This window comes from Curcuma longa, chromosome 7, assembly GCF_044706935.1.
Source record: "Curcuma longa cultivar G26 ecotype Majalengka, Jawa Barat chromosome 7, ITB_CL_G26_1.1, whole genome shotgun sequence".
NCBI lineage: Eukaryota > Viridiplantae > Streptophyta > Magnoliopsida > Zingiberales > Zingiberaceae > Curcuma > Curcuma longa.
In genome coordinates, this window is record NC_133867.1 from 6,648,910 (window position 1) to 6,669,753 (window position 20,844).

Below are 20,844 nucleotides of genomic sequence, written 5' to 3' on the forward strand. Positions count from 1 at the left end.
GGAGAAACACTTGGGCAGCTCTTGGCAAGGGGGGAGGAGGCCGGCGGCTGAGGAGGCGGTGGCCGCGGGTGCGGGTGGCCGGGCTGAGGAGGAAGGCCAGGGCGGTGGGGGCGGCAGTGAGGCTGTCAGTGGCCATGGTGCTCGAGAGGCTGAGGGAGGCAAGGCCTCACCTTGGGAACCTCTTCGCAGGCAGCAGCTACATGTTCCTGCCTCATCCACCTGCTAAATGGTGAATGGCACGGCAGCTGTGTGTTTAGAGGATTTTACGTGCTTTAATTCGATCGAACCCAATCGATCGAAGCTTTGTATCAAATGGAGTGGAAAATAAGAATGAAATGATGAACAATTCTACCGTTTTGTTTGGTTTCAATTGCTAAAATGATCTAAGCCTGAACTGCGTTCATCTATATTTATTTGTACACCAAGTATTGACTATTTCAACTCAGCTCAATCTCTTTGTGCTTAGTAAACCCGACCACGGTTACATCTGACGGTTCGATGTGTAGCCACACGATTTTGACAGGTCGACCCTTAACCTAATCGCTCAGTGATACGGGTGCCACGATGACGTCACTTTCTCTAAGGTAAAAATCAAGAACCAAGTCGGTTCAAGCCTAGGGTTAATTTGGATTATTATATTAAAAATTTTAAAATTTATTAAAAAACGGGCTTGAACTTATTAAGTTGTCTACGTGCTTATGGTATAGGGGAATAGTAGTTCTTTTATATTTTCATCCTTTTACATCATTCATTTTCATTTCCTTCCGTTCCTCCCGTTATATTCATTCCTTCAGTATCAAATTCTTCGGCTTCGTCTTCTGAAAGTTGCATTCCTTGGATTCTTTTCTCGGTTCTGGTCCAAAAGTCGAGAAAGGCTTGGGCTTCCAATGAATCGGGAGACATAGTTGATCGTCGTTTATCTAATATGTTGCCGCTGGCACTGAATGTCTGCTTCACAACAACAGTTGACACTGGACATGCTAAAATTTCTTTGACAATTACGGAGGGAACGGGAAAGCTTTGATTTTCTAGCCGGTTCCAACGGGAAAATGAAAAAAATTAAAATTTTGAACCGGCAGGCTGCCGGTTTCACACCCTCTTGAACTCTTGTTGAGACCCGGCTTCGGCCCGGCTAATCGGGTCTTCCTCGGGCCACCAAGCTCGTTGACCCCGGCCGTTGACTGATGGACCCGGCCCGTGGTCGGGTCTAGTGCTCATTCGACTTGACTCTGAGCTCTCCAGTTCGATCCAATATTATTCTTTTTTAAAAAATATAATCTTTTTGATTCTTTTCCCTCCTTCGTTATTTTCCCTCCTTCGCATTCGTCTACTCCATTTCCTCCCCCGCGGAAGTAAACAGAGTCAGTGGGTCGATGCCAGTCACGTGCAAAACACGTGTTTGGGTCCCCCGTCTTCAGGAATCAGGGACGGACCGTGATCGCACCGACCGACTTATTAGGCACCAAGTGGCCCGTGCGCGAGCTCGTTGCGCAGCGACAGAGACCTTCGCCGAGGACCAGGAGCAGAGGCGATCGAGTCTCGATCCACAAACTCAGATCTGTCCCTCCCTCCCTCCCTCCCATTCCGATCGTGAACTGACCGACGAGAGGTCGTCGGATCTCGCCATTTCTCCTGCCGGATTTGCCTTCGGATCCGTCGGCCGGGTGCACTCCGTTGCCCTCCCCTGTGTGGGATCGCGTCTTGGAGAGAGGGCGGTCGAGGTGGATCTCCGTGCGAGTATTCGCCATGGCGAGCGCCGCAGCTGCAGGGTTCATCACCAGGTCCCTCGAGGCCATGCTCAAGGAGTGCGCGGGGAAGAAGTACCCCAACCTGCAGAGCTCCGTGCATGCTTGTCTAGGTCTGTTCCGCCGGATCCTGTCTTCGCATTCGGAGCTTTCGTTGTTGTTTTTATTTGTCTTGCTTTCGTTCTTTTTTTTTCCTGCGGCAATTGGTAATTGTAGGCGGATCCGACTCTATGCTCGCGCAGAAATTTCTCTTTGAATTCGCACTAGAATAGAATGCTTCTTTAAAATGATGGCCTTTTCATGGTTAGAAATTCGACGAAATTATAAATTGGTTGACTGCACATGTAACAAAGGAAGGCGTTTAAGGAACATAGATCAGCACAGATGTTCGTGGATAACGAAGACTGAACAGAATCCGAGAAGAATATAAATTGAATGAAATAAGTCTATAGGAGATCTAGAATGCCTTGGAGTTTGCAGAAAAAAATATTGGATGTTAATACCTAGTCAGTCAGAAAGGTAGATATTGATAACACTTAGCTGACGTTAATTCACTAAAACATACAGCTTCTCTAGTGTCTAGATCAAAAGTATGGAATCCCATGAACGGAATTGAATGCTCGTAATAGATTTGCTATGATTTTGGCGTCGCACATGGACAGAACCACATGACCGAAGGGGGGGGGGGGGGGGGGGCAGATAAAAAGTATGGAATTTGATAGTGGTCATGTATAACTTTGGAATAACACTAATAGTGAACTTAACCCATGAAAATGGTTGTCTGTGCATGAAGTGCTATAAGAGAGAAACACTACCAATTGGGGACTGAATGCAGTCATGGCCTGATTGGCTAGAGGGGGTGAATAGTGAACCTCCCTGCTATTCAACACTTAAAGCATTTTGCTAAAGACAGCTTAATTCGAAGCAATATGTAGTGGAAATAAAAAATAAGAAATAAACAAGCTAACACTTGAATTTAATGTGGTTCGCAACTGTTGTTCCTACTGTTGAATTCACTACTATCTTTTCTCCTTCTCGAACAACTTCTAGTGGTAGAGAAACATCTTACAAGCACTTTGAGTGTCACAATTGTAGGTCAAGAATGATGGAAAGAGCTGTACAATTAAGGTTCAGAATCTCAATAATTATACCTGGGAATCTTAATCTTCGAATCTTCTCCTTGACTTCTTTATATAGGCCTTCATCTAAACAATTCATTGATGGATAACTTGCTTGTTGAGCTTTTTCCAAGTTCTTAAATGTTGAACAATATTGTTTTACATTTCAACATCTTGATCCTTGATTGCTACTTAATAATTTATATATTTCAAAATCTTGATCCTTGATTACTATTTGTTAGGTCATTCTAAAAAAATTACTCGTAAGCTATTTATCTAGTTAATATCTATTCAATTTTCCTCAATTCTTGAATTCTACCAATCTTTTAACATGTATTCTTATGATCCATAATGTTTTGTACTTATCCCGCCACCACTAACTCTCTCTATGTATCACACATTCTAAGGAGATTTATTCTTTTTTTATCCTACCTTAAAAAAGTTTTGTCATATAACATTTCAACAACTGGTTCTTGTGAAACTAGAAATGAAATTTTCATTCTTATAATTCCTGATGCATACAGTGGCATTAGTTGTGTTGACTGGTTAAACATTCCCTATGTATGGTGACATTAATTAGACATAATTTCGTCAACATTTCTGATAGAAATACTTATCTAACTATGTTAATGTAATCAATGTAATTCTTTTTGTTAAAATAAGTTTTAATAATGAGATAATGTGAGATTTAGGAAAATTCGAAATTAGAATTTGTATTGTAAAAACTGTTAAGATCGAATTTGGCCATTTGTTATCTGAATAATCTCCTTTTCGTCTTTTCTATGTTCTTATGCTTTGGTAGCTTAATATTACAACTATACTTCAAGCTGAGACATTCTATGTTAATCAATTGTGTTATTGGTCCACTTTCAGAAAGCATGAAGGAGACTAAACAGGAAGTGGCTTCTGAGAAGAAACATGCTGCAAGCACGGCTGAGGAAGAAAGGTCCCTTTAACTTATTATTGACATGCTACATTTTCTTGTGGGACATGCATTTGGTCTTTAGTGGGACCAGTCACTGTTGCTGTACATATCTGTTAGCTTGAAGGTTATATTAGGTTTTTGGTTTTAGTCTGATGGCTTTGTGTCTGACTTTGTATCAACTATTTCACTGTTGGTCTGCTATTAGAAGTGGCCAAGCGGGCAAACCCAGTACGAACCATCACAGGTTGTGCCAAGCATGACCCATGATGTCAATGTCTGGCTTGCAGTCCCCATTGGCCCGTGATCAGGCCTGCCTGGCTAGGTTTTTAAAATAAAATAGTATAAAATATATAAAACTTAAAAAAAAATCAGAAAATTAAAAAATAAAACCTAAAAAATGATATATATATATATATATATATATATATATATATATATCGCGCTTTAATTTTTTTTAGTATTTTTTATTTGTGGGTGGGGCTTGATACATTGATACACAAGTTGTGCCTGACCCACGGGCCAAGCCACCTCTGCATAGCCTGACCCACGAACCGGGTCCATCCCCTACTGGGTTGTGCCGGGCACAGCCCAAAATGGGCCTGGTCGCAGATGGGGCCCAGCCTGATTGCCACCTCTACCTGCTACTATAAATATCTGTTAGTTAACATAGTCCATCAGGAATTCTGGGTTATACAATAACAATTTTTGGTGTTTAGCTATGTTTCTTTTTTTATTGTTTGCTAGATAAAAATTTACAAATCTTAACCAGCTATTGTTAACAGTGGCAAGGATGGTGATGATGCTTCATTGAAAGAAGGGGATGGTCCAGTCGCGCCTACTGAAAATGATAGTGTCACTAAGTCTCAGGAGAGCAGCGAACCTATTATAGCAGCTTTAGCATGTGCTGGGCACACCCTAGACAGGGCTCAAACTGACCTTATCTTAAAGCCACTGAGGCTCGCATTTGAGACCAAAAATATAAAACTTTTGGAGCTTGCACTTGATTGTATTCATGTATGTTGTTCCAGTAACTTTTCTCTTCTGCAAATTCCATTATTACTTTAGAAATAAGTTTCAACTTTACTTATGCCCTTTTCAAATGTATTTTTAGTATATGTAATAATAATGCTTTTCATATTCCTCATGATGTTTTTTGTTTGCTGGATTATTGGTTTTCCTGATTTAGCACACAAAGGCAAGCAAGTTCTTTTCCGTCGCTAAAATGAAGTTTTCCTTTTTTTTCATGATGTTACTATAGTCTCTTGTCATGTTATTATGCCCAACAACTGTGATATTGTACTTCTGATGCTTGTTGTACCTATAGTGCATCTGATGCAATTTTCATTTTGGCAGAAACTTATAGCTTATGATCATTTAGAGGGTGATCCTGGACTAGAAGGTGGCAAAAATGCTTCTTTATTTACAGATATTCTCAACATGGTCTGTGGCTGTGTTGATAATTCTTCATCTGATAGGTAATATCAATATTGTCTTTTTCCTTTCTGTATTTTTTATTTACTAATTATCTTAACCTTGGGTTGCCACATTGTAATTTGCAGTACCATAGTACAAGTTTTGCAGGCACTTCTCACTGCTGTTTCATCAACGAGATTTAGAGGTACTTTAATAATCGTCTTTCTGTTCTTGTTCTCCGAAGAGTGATGTCAAATTTCAAACCACCTTATGGTACAAATTTGAGTAGTCAAAGATGTAATTATTTTCTTATTGAAAACACTTCTTTTCCTTACAAACATGTTATCCATTCTTGTCTTTATAATTCTAAGTTTTGCTATTACAACTATTTCATCAATTGCTGTAACATACCATGTACAATCATCACGAAATTTGCAAATATATCATATTCAAGCAATGAAAAATTATCATTAATGGTCGGCTTTGATAAACATATCCTAGGGCCATGATAAGCAAGGCATCCACAGTAGTTGGGACCACACCAGCTAGTGTGAATAATGAGCTGAGAACAATTCCCTGTAGCATCCATCCTTCCCAAAGGTTCTCAGTTTCTCAGCTATTAATCATGCCCTGGTGCTGAGATCTTATGCCTATAATTTTCATTCTAAATTCCCACATAGTCCCCTCTAGCGTAATATATATTTTTATTATTCACCTTACAGTCACACCTCTAAGTTTTGTATATTTACAATTAAACTCTATTCTATCTATAATTAGATTTTGAACATTCGCCCTCAAATTGGTTCAAAATTATTATAATATCCAAGCTAGTTACGCCCACCTCGCACAGTGCAGCGGTAAAGACATTTGGTGGGTCTCCAGAGTATCATAGGTCAATCCTCGACTGGAGCATGCTTATGCTCTATTTGATGGAAAAGCATGGAACGCAATACGAAGTATGATTACCCATGGGCTTGTGGGCCCATTGGCGGAGCGGCCGTGTTATGGGTCATGGTTGAGTATTCAGGTGGAGCATGACTTTCATCAGCGAGGAGCAACTTGCGAAGGTCGGCTACCGGTGCTCAATAGTATGAGTGCTTTCCGGATTTACCTTGGCAGTCGGTGGAAAACTTCCATAGGACCAGACCGATCACCTCCATGATTATTCGGTTCGAAGAGCTGGATTACCAAAAAATAAAATAAAAAATTGGTAAAACCTGCTAATTGATCATTGAAATTAATTTAAAAGGCAATCAATCTCAATATATGCTATCCTCTCATAAAGACTAGAAGCAATGTGTATAACTTCATTGACTTTATAGGAGCATTATCAATAGGTTTGAACTAGATAAGGTCTAATAGCTTTATTCTCAACCTCTGGAGTTGTTCTAGCCACACCAGTGCACTTCAATTTGCATGCCAAAATATCCTCTGTGCGAGCATCAAACTCAGGAGCTTGCTCCTCTTTATCTAGATCACTATGAAGGGAAAACATTTTTTATATCTAGTTGATCTAGTCGCCAAGGAGATATAACTTGCCAATATAAGATAAAGATGAATTGAGGTAATCTTAGCCATCTATATCCATGTAGTCAACACTATTTCTGAGTACACCCTTTTGTTACTAACCAAGCTTTAAATTTATCAATGGAGTCAAGGTCCTATATACCATTACAATCTAGTGTAGTCATGGCATGTATAATCCTACTCTACTTTTAGATCAGATTAAGATTTTGAGAAAGACGGAGGAGTCTTAATTGAATACAAAGTAGAGGTAACAGCATAAGCTTGTGCTGCTACCCTTGAGGAGAGCATGCTTAAATAGGGTAGACAATGGAGTAGGAAGAGGAAGGATTGGAGTAAGATTGGAAGAATCTATACAACAAACTCAGGAGTAGGTGGTGTGGCAGAGAAGGAGACTCATAGGTCACGTTTACATAATTAAAGTGTTGCAACTCAAGAGAGTAGCATTATACTCCTTTTGCAAATGAGTAACCAAGAAAAAGGCATTTGGCATGCGGCAACTCAGAGTGGGATTGATACTCCTCTCGTGTGTAAGAGTAATCAAGAAAGATTAACTTAATAGATCTAGGAGTCAAATTATCTCTATTTAGAGATGAGAGATGAACGAAACAAATACACCCAAAGAAATGAGGTGAAAGTAAAGTGTATCATGAGGGACAAGAATTGTGGAGGGGATTTGACCATGAATAACAAAAAAAGGCATACAATTTATCATAACATATAATGAGGATGAAATCATCCCAAATTCTAGGAGAAATTGTCATATGAAATAATAGTGTATGAACTCTCTCAATACCATATGCCTATTTTTTTTCCACTCAGCATTATGTTTAGGTGTACTGTGATATGAAGATTAATAAAGGATACCTTGACTGGAGAAGGATTTTAATTGATAAAAGGATACCTTGTCTGGAGAGGGAGGATTTTTACTGTATGGGAAGTGTTTTTTGCCATTGTCACTTCTCAAGGTTTTAATAGACACCCAAATTGAAACTTCTCTTAGTTTCAGCACCAAAAGGAAAATAACCAGAAAGGAATTCAAACCAGTTCAAATCGTTCTTTCAATAAGGTGACAAAGTCTTGGAACCCAAGATTTGAGTAGACATGATTTTGGATCCCAAATATCATAGTGTAACAAAGAAAACGATGTTGAAGCACATTTATGGTGGTGGGAGGAAATGGCAATCAAGTATGTTTTCTTAATAGACAGAAGATTGGATAGACCAGGGATCATCTTTTGTAGGTTGTAGTTTATGATGTCAAAGACGACCATGGATTTGAAGTGGAGTGGGGCCAACCATTAGAATAGATGAATGTGCAACCATAGTCAACTGACATAATTCTGGAGATTCTTGTCATGTATCAAGTACTCTCTTAGTTCTCAAATTTTAAATGAATACAAAATTAGTAGCAGAAGCTAACAATTTTGCAACTTTGTGAGTTTTCTAACAGATAGTGAATTCAAAGAAAATTCAAATATACATAGAATCTAGGAGAGTAACCCATCTGCTAGAGTGACACTCATAGGATGAGATGTAGATTTAAGACTAGAGAAAAGGGAGATATTACTAGATGCATGCTCAAAGTTTAGAGTCTAGAATCCAACCCAAAGGCTTGTGCCATACAAGTTCTAGAAGTAACTTTATGGACTAAGGATGTCATTCAATAAGATGGTGCATTCTAAGATTTGAGTAGTTGGCTTTGAGGAAAGCAGCTATACTTATTTGGTATTTGAATGGTATGTTTGGTGATAAAAGGCCCACAGCCAACAAGGCCTCCCTAGAAGATGAAGCCATTTTGACTAATTAGGAGCTCTATAAATCTGGATTTCCTTTATTTGAAAATCAAGGTGTATGAGAGAGGAAACTAGAACAAATCAGCAAGAAACTGATAGTGGAAGCCTAGCACTGAGAATTTGTAGATATTAAGAATCACAGAAGAGTCTAATTAACTGGAGATCAGCACCAGGAGGATAGGCTGAAAGAAATCGGCAGAAGGAAAACATAGACTAAAGAAGATGGCTGGAAGAAATCTGAGTGATCTATTGGATAACCATCAGAGGACTTATCTGCTGCAAGAGAACCAATCAAAAGAACACTCTAGGAATCAGAGAGGGCAAATCTGATGCAGAAATCTGAGAAGACAGGAAGAAAGGAAGTTGGGACAGATTGTGATGAAGAATGTCAATGAAAAGATCCATAAATCACAGGATGAACTGCTGTGAAATTTCTCTCTGATAAGAAAAGATGAGAATTTTCCTTGAAGAATTGTGATGAAGCTGCTTGCCTCACAACTCTGATACCATGTTAATGGGGAAAACTTTAGGTTTAAATCCCAAGTTAGTCCCCTATACCTTATTATAGATTATCATTATTGTCATTTTACATTCACACCTATATATTTTGTATGATAAAGCTCTCTTCTCTTACAATTAGGTCATCAACCTCATCCACATGATTTTATATTTCCTCCATAGTATTCAAACAGTGCAGTTGTATGAGCCAATATAGAATATATCTTGTTCAAGTATGCTTGTAAGGGCTTACCATTGTATTTTCAAAAAAAAAAAAAAGAAAGAAAGAAACTCGGAAGGATTCCATTATCATTTGTTAATTAACTAACGTTAAAAGTTTCAGTAATTGGTTGTATTCTGCAACTAGATCTGAAGCAGTCAAACTTCAAGTCATTGATCATAGGATCACTTGTGGCTGTGGAATATCTCATCTGAGTGTATTGCTAGCTTAATGACAAGCATATAGTCTATGATATATGTATGAGGATGTTTATCTGTCTACATGGACCACATTTCATTACTATAGGTGGAAAAAGTGAGAATGTGGAAGACTAAAAACACTTGATATGTGTCTAGAATTTTCTCTATGGACAATATTCAATTTCCAAACTTAATCAGAATAATAATGTAAATGCCCTTTTTTATATCATCTTTATATGATAAGGAGATTTATCTGCTTTTTCAAGTTTGGTCATTATATTTCTGGAACTCTTATTTCTATAGATTACTCTGACATGAATTATTAAATGCTTGGATTAATCAGTTAATGCCTCAAATTTGACAAATTATCTTTTAGATGTCACGTGAAAGTATTTTTTTTGTTCTGTCTATAAAAGAAGTTTTCAAATTCTTTGTATCTGTTATGCTAAAACAGTAAGTTTTCTTTAAATTCAGTTCATGGAGAACCCTTGCTGGGAGTGATTAGAGTATGCTATAACATTGCTCTCAACAGGTTCTTAAGCTACACTTTTTTCTTATAAACTGTGGATTTACTGATCCCTTGTTGTTGCTTATGCTCTATGATGGTCTACTGCAGTAAGAGTTTAGTAAATCAGGCCACATCAAAAGCAATGCTAACCCAAATGATCAGTATTGTGTTTCGACGAATGGAAACTGATCAGGTTGGATTTGTTATTTTTGTTGATTTTACTGGATTGTCCACGTGAAATGAGGGCTTATTGCAGGAAAACTATTTCTTTGGGTGCTTAGGTTCCTGTATCATCTAGTATTGTGCATGCTGCAGCTAGCAACACCAGCTCTGAGACTGTAGAAATATCTAGCAATGAAAAAGATGAGAAAAATAGTGTGGCAGATGCATTATCCAAGAAGTGTGAAAATGACACCTCTCCATCTTTAGAGGAGTTTCAGAATCTGGCTGGTGGTGCTGATATCAAGGTACTCCTATCATGGTTATTATATGGGACTTTTGGAATTTATTTTTTTATTTTATTGTTTTGCCAAAAGTAACATATGTTGTTTCTTCGTTCACCTTATATATTATTTAAAGTTATGATTTGTAGGGTTTAGAGGCTGTTCTTGACCAAGCTGTTCAGCTTGAGGATGGAAAGAAAGTTTCCGAGTAAAATATGCTTGAATTTTGAATAAGTCAATACTTCAGTTGTGGTGTCTAAATTTGATCTAAGAATCTATTGTTTATTCATGTCAGAGGAATTAGTGTAGAGAGCATGAGTGTGATGCAGAACGATGCTTTGTTGCTGTTTCGAACACTGTGCAAGGTTTATGTTTGTGAAATTGTTCTTGTAAAGCTTTCTGTATTTTACTCTGCCTTATCATATTGGGGGCTGTTTGCAGATGGGGATGAAAGAAGAGAGTGATGAGGTGACCACCAAGACCAGGCTGTTGTCTCTTGAGCTTTTGCAGGTTAGCTAGTCTAGATCTAAGACTATCTGGATGTAAGAAATAGAATATACCAGAATACTGTTTACTTCAAATTGTTTTAGTCAATGCATTTTTTCTGCTCACCCTCTTGAATTTGAATGCTAAAATCACAGGGTTTGCTGGAAGGAGTGGACCATTCCTTCACAAAAAACTTCCATTTTATTGACTCTGTTAAGGCATATCTTTCTTATGCTTTATTGCGAGCTTCTGTTTCATCGTCTCCTGTGGTCTTTCAGGTTATATCTCTTCCTGTTTGTTGCTTTCTCCAGCCATTCATTTTGTATTGCCCATTTGCTAATTCTTGTAGTTCTTGGTTACATTCGACACTTGCAATAATTGCTGTTGCTACACTGCTTAAGTTTGTAAAAGAAAAATCCTCATTCTTATGTTGTTGTGCAGTATGCAACTGGAATATTTGCTGTTCTTTTGCTTCGTTTTAGGGAAAGTCTTAAGGTATTGAACTGTATTCTGGTCATAACCATCTTCTTGTATATTGTCTTCTAGAAAGTAAATCTCCTCGCTATCATGCTAATCTCATCTAATCATGTGTGTGGTTTTTCTTCCAGGGAGAAATTGGCATCTTTTTTCCACTGATAATTTTAAAATCACTGGAAAGCAATGAGAGTGCACTTAGCCAAAGAACAAGTGTTCTCCGGTGATGCTTCCTTCTTTATATATTTCTTTAAGAAAATATGTTATTTTCTTTCTTGCTGAAACATTTCTAATTTCAGTTCATTATAATATGGAGTCATTACTTGCCAATTGTTGCCCTGAATTTTTACTCTGCTGTTGCTTTATCACTCATTCTGATGTTTCTTTAATTTAACCTCTATTAGGATGCTTGAGAAAGTATGCAAGGACTCACAAATGCTTGCAGACATATTCGTGAACTATGATTGTGATCTTCAAGCACCAAACCTTTTCGAACGCATGGTAAAATCCAATCATATTATACTAGTTGCTTGAAGGTGAAGCATGCATTTTATTTTCAAAGTTACTTATTTCCACTGATCTAATCAGGTAAACGCGCTGTCAAAGATAGCACAAGGAACTGTAACTACAGATCCGAACTCTGTGACTGCAACACAGATTGCTTCTGCTAAAGGTTCATCTCTTCAGGTATTTTTAGAAAATGAAGAAATTCTTGTTTTCTTATCCCCCATGGTTTTCTTTTAATTTTTATACTTCTAATTATGTATGTATCTAGTGCTTGGTGAGTGTGCTCAAATCACTGGTTGATTGGGAGAAGCTTAAAAGAGAATCCGATAAGCACAATAATATAATCCGGTCTCTTGAAGAGGAAGTTTCAGGTAGAGATGTTGCTCCAATTAATGAGCAGAAGAATGCTGATGACGGATTAAATCAATTTGAAAAGGCTAAAGCTCACAAATCCACGATGGAAGCAGCCATCTTGGAGGTAACTAAGATATTTGCTTGGCCATTTACCATAAATGTGATGTCTCCAATGATAGCATAATGATTTCTTTTCTTTTGACTCCTAGCTTGATACAGTTTTATTTGCTACGGTATCTGTTTATATGGTTAAACATTAACTAGTTTATTTGATTTTAGTTCAACCGAAAGCCAGCAAAAGGGATAGAGTTTTTATTGGCTAACAAGTTGGTTGAGAGTAAAGCTTCTGCAATAGCTCAATTCTTGAAGAGCACTCCTAATTTGGATAAGGTGATCTCCATGGCTAGTTTTTCTTCTTTTTTTTTTGTTAAAAAAGGTTTCTAATCTCTCTCTCTCTCTCTGTTTTTTTTCAGGCAATGATTGGTGAATATTTAGGCCAGCATGAGGAACTCCCTCTTTCTGTTATGCATTCATATGTTGATTCCATGAAATTCTCAGGATTGAAGTTTGATAGTGCAATTCGTGAATTCCTAACTGGATTTCGACTTCCTGGTGAAGCACAGAAAATTGATAGGATCATGGAAAAGTTTGCTGAGCGGTACGGTTATTGACAATTTGAGATGTGCCAATTTTTTCCACTTTTAATGATGTACTCAACCTTGTTTATTTTGCAGTTACTGTGCTGATAATCCTGGGCTTTTCAAGAATGCAGATACTGCTTATGTTCTTGCATATGCAGTTATAATGTTAAATACAGATGCTCACAATCCAATGGTTTGGCCAAAAATGTCAAAATCTGATTTTATACGTATGAATTCTGTCAGTGATGTGGAAGAGTGCGCGCCACAGGAGCTCCTAGAGCAGATATATGATTCAATTGTTAAAGAAGAGATAAAGATGAAGGATGATACACCTGATGCATCTAAAAGCAGCAGACTGAGACCAGAAACAGAAGAGAAAGGGCGCCTTGTCAATATTCTCAATTTAGCTCTTCCTAAGAAGAAAAATGGGTTTGATACTAAAGCAGAAAGTGAGAAAATAAAGAAACAAATACAGAACCTTTTCAAAAATAAAGGCGAAAAAAGGGGTGTCTTTTATACAGCTCAGCTGGTAGAACTAGTTAGACCAATGCTTGAAGCTGTGGCATGGCCTCTTCTTGCAACATTTTCTGTAACAATGGAGGAAGGAGATAATAAGCCCAGGGTTATTCTTTGCATGGAGGGTTTTAGAGCTGGCATACATCTAACACGTGTTCTTGGGATGGATACAATGCGTTATGCTTTCCTAACATCATTAGTACGGTATGCTCTCCTGTTAGATTCCCATAGAATAAAGCATTCTTAGATACTTGATTATCATTTGCCATACTACTGAATATGATTAGTGATTTTTTTTCTGAAATATTTTGATGCAAAATTTTAACTAATTCTGTGTGCAGATTTACATTCTTGCATGCTCCAAAGGAGATGCGAAGTAAAAATGTGGAAGCATTGCGGACACTGCTTATTCTATGTGACATGGACACCGATTCACTACAAGACACCTGGAATGCTGTCTTGGAATGTGTATCACGGCTAGAATATATCACTTCAACCCCATCCATTGCTATAACCGTGATGCAGGGTTCAAATCAAATATCAAGGGATGCAGTTCTTCAGTCTCTTAAAGAGTTGGCTGGAAAACCAGCAGAGCAAGTTTTTGTAAACAGTGTAAAATTGCCTAGTGATTCAATTGTGGAGTTCTTTACTGCTCTTTGTGGTGTTTCTGCTGAAGAATTGAAACAAACACCTGCCCGAGTCTTCAGCTTACAGAAGCTTGTTGAGATAAGCTATTACAATATGGCTCGCATTCGGCTGGTACTCCTAATTTCTCCAGTATTTGGATGTTTCTTTGATACTAACTGTAGTTTATTCCTTGGCTGGTAGGCCAGTAAAATCTAGACACACTGTTCCTGATGCTATTAAGATAGTGAATTTCAAGTTCCTATATCACTTTCAAACTGGAAGATCATACAGCAGTGGAGACATGTTGAAGTAGCAGTTATGAATTGCTACCTAATTTGTTCATACTTGTAATTGGTTAGGGTAGCATATTGCTTTTCTCATTTTGATATCATTTACTAGTTGGCCGTGTCACATGATCACTACTCGATATAGATTAACCGTAGTGAATTGCATATTCAAATGGATGTCTGGACCTTGATATTTTCATCTTCATGAAATGTTCTGTTACATCATTTCTTAAATGACTGGTTGGTGGTTATCTTGACTACAATTGTGATGGCTTTAGGTATGGGCTAGAATATGGTCTGTCTTGGCCCAACACTTCATTTCTGCTGGTAGTCATCGCGAGGAAAAAGTTGCTATGTATGCCATCGATTCACTGAGACAACTTGGTATGAAGTATCTGGAGCGCGCTGAGCTGACCAACTTCACCTTCCAAAATGACATTTTGAAACCTTTTGTCATTCTTATGCGGAATAGCCACAATGAAAAAATCCGCAGTCTAATTGTTGATTGCATTGTTCAGGTAATCCTTGTTCGATAGATGGATAGAATTTGCTATATGTTTGCTTTATCTTGTTGTTCATCATGACAATGCTAAACAAAGATTTTTTTCCCCAACATTTCAGATGATTAAATCAAAGGTGGGTAGCATTAAATCAGGCTGGCGGAGTGTGTTCATGATCTTCACTGCGGCAGCAGATGATGAATTGGAATCGATTGTTGATAGTGCATTTGAAAATGTTGAACAAGGTGACAACACTGATCTGCTAAACTTGTCTTTAAGTTTCTTTTAGATTTTGATGAAGCTATGACTTTGCATCTGCAGTTATCTTGGAACACTTTGACCAGGTTGTTGGTGACTGCTTTATGGATTGTGTGAATTGCCTCATTCGTTTTGCGAATAACAAAATTTCTCCTCGCATAAGCTTGAAAGCAATTGCTCTTCTCCGTATATGTGAAGATCGGCTTGCTGAGGTTTGTAATAACAATATGTTTCTGCATATTCTGGGATAATTTCTGAACAATTATCTATGGAAACTATCATAAGTTTTTTTCCTAAAATTTTATGCAAAACTTTCTCCGTTTATTTTTATTTGTTTAACTATCTTATTAAATAAAGAACACCTATGGTTGATACTCTAGACATGAGATCAAATCGATTCTTAGAATCTATCAGTTTCACTTACAATGCTCCTATTAAGAATTCTTTTCTAAAATTTCATAGTATGACGCATCACCTTGATTTCATTGTAATTAGAATTTTAGAATAATAGCATATTACCTTTATTTGTATGATTTGGCACTAAAAATATTCCTCAGATGTCATCTTAAATCTAAAAAATTTGTTAAATAGTTTAGTTGGCAATTGTACTTTGATCTAAAATAAATTCTTCCATTCCAAACTTCAATAGGTGTTTTGACATGCACTTTTACATATGCCCTTTTTCTTTAAAGCTACTTTATTCTTATTAGATCATAATTTTCAGTCTGTAAAATCAATTTTCCTGTAGAGTGCTCATGAAACAATTTATAATTTGTTTTCCATATTTCCTTAGTTCCAATATGATTTCCATACTTGATGTGTCTTATGTTACTAAGTCTCTATGTATTTTCCATAACTCTAGCAATCCTATTAATATCTTTCTCCAATAAAGTCCCCATAGATATTTCACTCGCATAGAAGCTTAATATTTCAACTTCCCTGTTCCTTGTATCTTTTGGCTTTTTAAATCTTGGTTTGTTTTACTATGATAGATTATGTGTTTTACTTTGAAAAGCTAGTAGTACTTCCCTGTTCTTTATACAAATTGGCTTTTAAAATTTTTTCTTCTACTGATTATTCTTGTGCTCAGGGATTTATTCCTGGTGGAGCCCTGAAACCAGTGGATGGTGGGCTAGAATCAAACTTTGATATAACAGAGCATTACTGGTTTCCTATGTTAGCTGGTTTATCTGATCTAACATTGGACTCTAGATTAGAAGTTCGAAACTGTGCACTGGAGGTGCTGTTTGATTTGCTGAATGAGAGAGGAAGGAAATTTTCTTCTGCTTTCTGGGAGAGTATTTTTCATAGGGTCCTCTTTCCAATATTTGACCATGTACGACATGCTGGTAGAGATGGAATTGTCTCCGCTGATGAGGAATGGCTTCGGGAAACTAGCATCCATTCACTCCAGTTGCTCTGCAACCTTTTCAATACTTTCTATACGGTATCTACAATATCTCTTTCTTTAGGACATGTGAAAAATTAACATCTCATGTGTTTCACAACTTATAAGCAAAATAACTAACAGTTGTGTTATATCATTTCCTTGCTTTAGTTAAAGTATCACGCTGTTTTTTTCTTTCTGGCTCTCCACAGGAAGTTTCTTTTATGCTCCCACCACTTCTGGGATTTCTTCTTGATTGTGCCAAGAAAACAGATCAGAGCGTGGTTTCCATTTCACTGGGAGCCCTTGTACATCTTATTGAGGTTGGGGGTCATCAATTTAATGATGGTGATTGGGATACTTTGTTAAAAAGCATTAGGTATGTTATTTGTGAGCTCATTATAACCACTTATTTCTTATTTGGCCCTTTATCTGTTCTTGTCCAACTTTGTCAAAAATGCATTAGATATGCAATTTGTGAACTTGCAATATTTATTACTCTTTTTTGTTATTTGACCCCTTATCTGTTCTTGTACAACTGTAAATATCAGAGATGCATCCTACGCAACACAACCTCTTGAGCTTCTCAATTCTTTGGGATTTGTAAACTCAAAGAACCAGACAGTTGTATCAAAAGATTCAGAAGCTAAAGATGGTGACAGTCCATTTAAAACCATTGACAATAGGAAGGAAGAGGGAGTCTTGGAGAACCAATCCTTGTCTATTAATCCTGAAGACTCTGGACAGGCAATCAGCACAACTAAGGATCATCAGGGTAGTGGCAATCTCCAAACCAACTTGGAGGAATCTAATGGTATGCTGCTATTTAAGTGAAATACGCTAAGAGTAATCTACAGATGCATATTCACCTAGTTAAATTTGTGATATTTAATTTTTCTAGAACCCATATTTTAATTTTCTTATTGGCTTTCCATCACCCTCAGGTAGCTCACCTAAGCCTGCTGAAGCTTCAGATTTCCAGCGTAGTCAAACATTTGGCCAAAGGTTTATGGATAATCTTCTTCTTCGGAATCTCACCTCTAAATCAAAGAACCGCACAAATGATGTTGACTCAGCTTCACCTACAAAGGTTTGTCATCATCTATTTACTGATAAATCAATATAATATATGATATATTATTTAGCATTTTTGTGCTGTATGTCTCACAAAACTTGCTTGGCAAACAAAATGATAGTTCTGATGAATTTTCTTATTTAAAATGGTAAAATCATATGCGAGAACTGTCTTTCCAAATATCTTGGAATTTGGCAATTCCCCCAAAAATGGTTGTGTTTCCAAGTTCCACCTTGTTACTAGATTGCCTTTATAGCCTAGTGAAGTTATTTAGCATAATATACAAACCAAAAACTCTGGATTATCTTTTCAAACTCACTGTCAATTGATATTATGTATTAGCTTTTATCCAACCACTAGTTTCATATCGAAATATTGGAATGCATTTCTACATTGAAGCTTTGATTCACAGTCAAATTCCATAGTATTTGTGAGGGCCACTGACATTGCACAGGAAAGAATCTACCTGACTGCAAATAGTTGGGAATTTAGTGTCATTCTTGTTGAAATATTACTAAAATAATAAAACTGTACAGTTGCAGTCTCTCATTTCTTGATTATAGAATTGGATTGATCATAAGTTTTTCTTTATTTGGTATGACCTGCATGATTTTATATGTGGAATGTATATGCAGAGCACTGATGCCGCAGAATCCATTCCTGATGATAGTGATGAAGAAGAAAATTCAATGATGGAGACTATTAAAGGAAAATGCATTACCCAACTACTACTATTAGGTGTTATTGATAACATACAGGTAAACATGAGATTAAACGTTTGATATATTTCTTTACTTTTAGAGTGGCTTTCTCATTGGTGTTGGTACGCTGCAGAAGAAATACTGGAACAAGTTGAACACCCATCATAAGATCGCAGTTATGGACGTCTTGCTGTCTCTTGTGGAGTTTGCCTCTACATATAATTCACCATCAAATCTAATAATACGCATGCAGTACCTACCCCCAGAAAGGTATTGCCAAGCCAGAAGTATTCCAGATATTTCTGTCAATTTGTTAACCAGTCTAACTTTTGATGGTTGATTCTTCACAGACTACCACTAAATCTTCTCCGCCAGGAAATGAGAGGAACTTCCATTTATTTAGAAATTTTACACAAGTCAACTGGAACTGATAGTAATAACAGCAGTCATGAACCACTGAATTCCGAAGAGAAGCTCTTAAGTGCGGCGGAGGAGAAACTGGTCTCTTTCTGTGGTCAGATTTTAAAGGAGGCTTCTGATCTCAAACCAAGTACAGGGGAGGCTGGTAGTGCACATATTCATCGAGTACTTGACCTGAGAGCACCAGTTATTGTTAAGGTAGACATCCACATATTTACATATATAACCTTCAGAGATTTTTTGTCATAATACAAAATTGATTGCATATAATTCTTACAGTATTTTGTTGAATTGTAAACTTAGAAATTCTTGTCATAATTGTTAATTTAGTAAAACGTTGGTTACTCAGTTTTACAGTAACTGACAGTGTTGCATCTTGTGATAGTCTTGGCATCGTCAGTACCATATTCTTTTCCCTTTGACTACAGATTACTTTGTTCTCGTTTGGCTGTATGCTTCTCTGTGTAATACTTCTGGTTGACCTTTCAGGTACTTAAAGGAATGTGCTCTATGAATAGCCTCGTCTTCAGGAAGCACCTCAGAGAGTTCTATCCTCTAATCACGAAACTTGTCTGTTGTGATCAGGCAAGTTATTGGTCATGCCATTTCAGCTGAAATAATTTTTTTTCCTGCAGGATCTTTGCTGGTTTCAATAAATTTATTTAGCCTGTTACATGGATAGGATGGTGTGCAAGGGCCCTGCATGTGTGATCACGTGAAGGGTCTTGGTCCTTTCATGTACGAATCTTGGCATGATTCGTGCATGAATCTTAAAGTGTTTTTTTTTTTTTTAAATGAAAGTTTATAGGTGTACATTGTATGTGGTATCAATCTGTGTCACAAGTGGTATCAATTGGTGTTACAGGTGATAATAATCTGTGTTGTAGGTGGTACCAAATAGTAGTGTTGAAAATATATCGATTCATTCATAGCTTATAGTTGGTAGCAATTTGTGTTACAAATGTTAGCAATCTATATTACACGTAGTACCAATTTGTGTTACACATGGTACCAATCTGTGTTGTAGGTGGTAGCAATACTACTACAATAGATAGGTACAACCTACAGAGTAGATACCACTACAACAGAGATTGATACCACCTGTAATACAATGGATACCATCTGTAAATTCCCTACTTTTAAAAAAATGATGCTTCAAGATTCAAGTATGAATCTCGCCAAGATTCTGGTGTGAAATGAGCAAGTGTTCTTCATGCGATCAACATGTAGGGCCCTTTTACATGCAAATATTGATAAGACTTTCTTTAATATTGAAATGTTTTTAAAATTGCAACTTGTTTTTCGTCATTTCAAAGAATGGAAAAGAGTTTTCCATTTGGATCACATCTGTGATGATGTGCCAACTTTGATAGAGTACTCATTGCCAACTTGGTGAACCACAATTAGAAATCAGTAATTGCTGGGTTAATGTAAGACCCACAATTTTAAGATTCATCAGTATGACTTAACTCATCTATGTGTCTTCATTGTTTCAGATGGAGGTTCGTGGAGCTGTCGGAGATCTCTTCAGTACACAGCTCACTCCCCTTCTGCCATAAACAGATTTTTCTACTCTTTTGCAATTTTTCAGCAGCTGCCATATGAAGTAGAAGCTCTTCGAAGATGTTTAGCCTATCGAACAGGGTGCCAATAGTTTTTGTGGTGTATACCTTCCTGGATGCCATAAACAACCAGTATAGAAGAGGGAATGCTAGTTTTGGTAGAGCTGCTGAAATATATGGCGTGTCAAATTGAACGATAGCTTTTTCAGTATCCAGAGTTTATTGTTTTTGTGAAGGCTCAGTTCGCCTCGTTTAGGCCTAGCTCATCCGTAAGCTTTAGAAACAAGGTTTTGGCATCGAAATTACCTTATCATTCACAATTTCTCTTCATCTTTTTTTGATTGTTGCAAGACTCACTCTTAATCCATGCAATAGTTTTGTGCATATTGAATAATTCAACGACCAAAAAAGTGTTATTTTTTAATCTTATCATTGTGTTTTGCGATCTTGTTTATTAGGTAACACTGGAGATTATGAGTCTGATTCGAGTGATTTTTTCGACAATATTTGTTTATAAGTGTTATAGATGCGTTCTAAAAACAATATTCTCGACAATTTCACATGAAAGCAAAAAAAGAATACACTAATTATATAATCATTTGGTAGAATTTCTCCCCTCGGATGCCAATTCCATGAAATCTGACTTTTACAAAAAAAAAA

General features: G+C 37.1%; 1 protein-coding gene across 1 annotated transcript; it reads left to right on the plus strand.

The window, feature by feature from the left end:
• Window positions 1–1,510: 1,510 nt before the first annotated feature.
• On the plus strand, window positions 1,511–20,609 carry LOC141831551 (brefeldin A-inhibited guanine nucleotide-exchange protein 5). Its single transcript, XM_074718931.1, has 33 exons — window positions 1,511–1,858; window positions 3,737–3,809; window positions 4,571–4,802; window positions 5,142–5,263; window positions 5,348–5,406; window positions 9,913–9,970; window positions 10,055–10,139; window positions 10,228–10,413; window positions 10,539–10,597; window positions 10,685–10,754; window positions 10,831–10,899; window positions 11,031–11,153; window positions 11,317–11,370; window positions 11,484–11,572; window positions 11,754–11,850; window positions 11,938–12,036; window positions 12,125–12,334; window positions 12,490–12,600; window positions 12,684–12,868; window positions 12,945–13,571; window positions 13,709–14,126; window positions 14,560–14,799; window positions 14,903–15,026; window positions 15,103–15,251; window positions 16,130–16,486; window positions 16,639–16,805; window positions 16,978–17,240; window positions 17,371–17,516; window positions 18,137–18,259; window positions 18,336–18,472; window positions 18,553–18,820; window positions 19,112–19,207; window positions 20,119–20,609. The coding sequence occupies exons 1-33, from the start codon at window positions 1,747–1,749 to the stop codon at window positions 20,179–20,181; spliced, it is 5,271 nt and encodes a 1,756-aa protein (XP_074575032.1). The 5' UTR covers window positions 1,511–1,746; the 3' UTR covers window positions 20,182–20,609.
• Window positions 20,610–20,844: the final 235 nt, after the last annotated feature.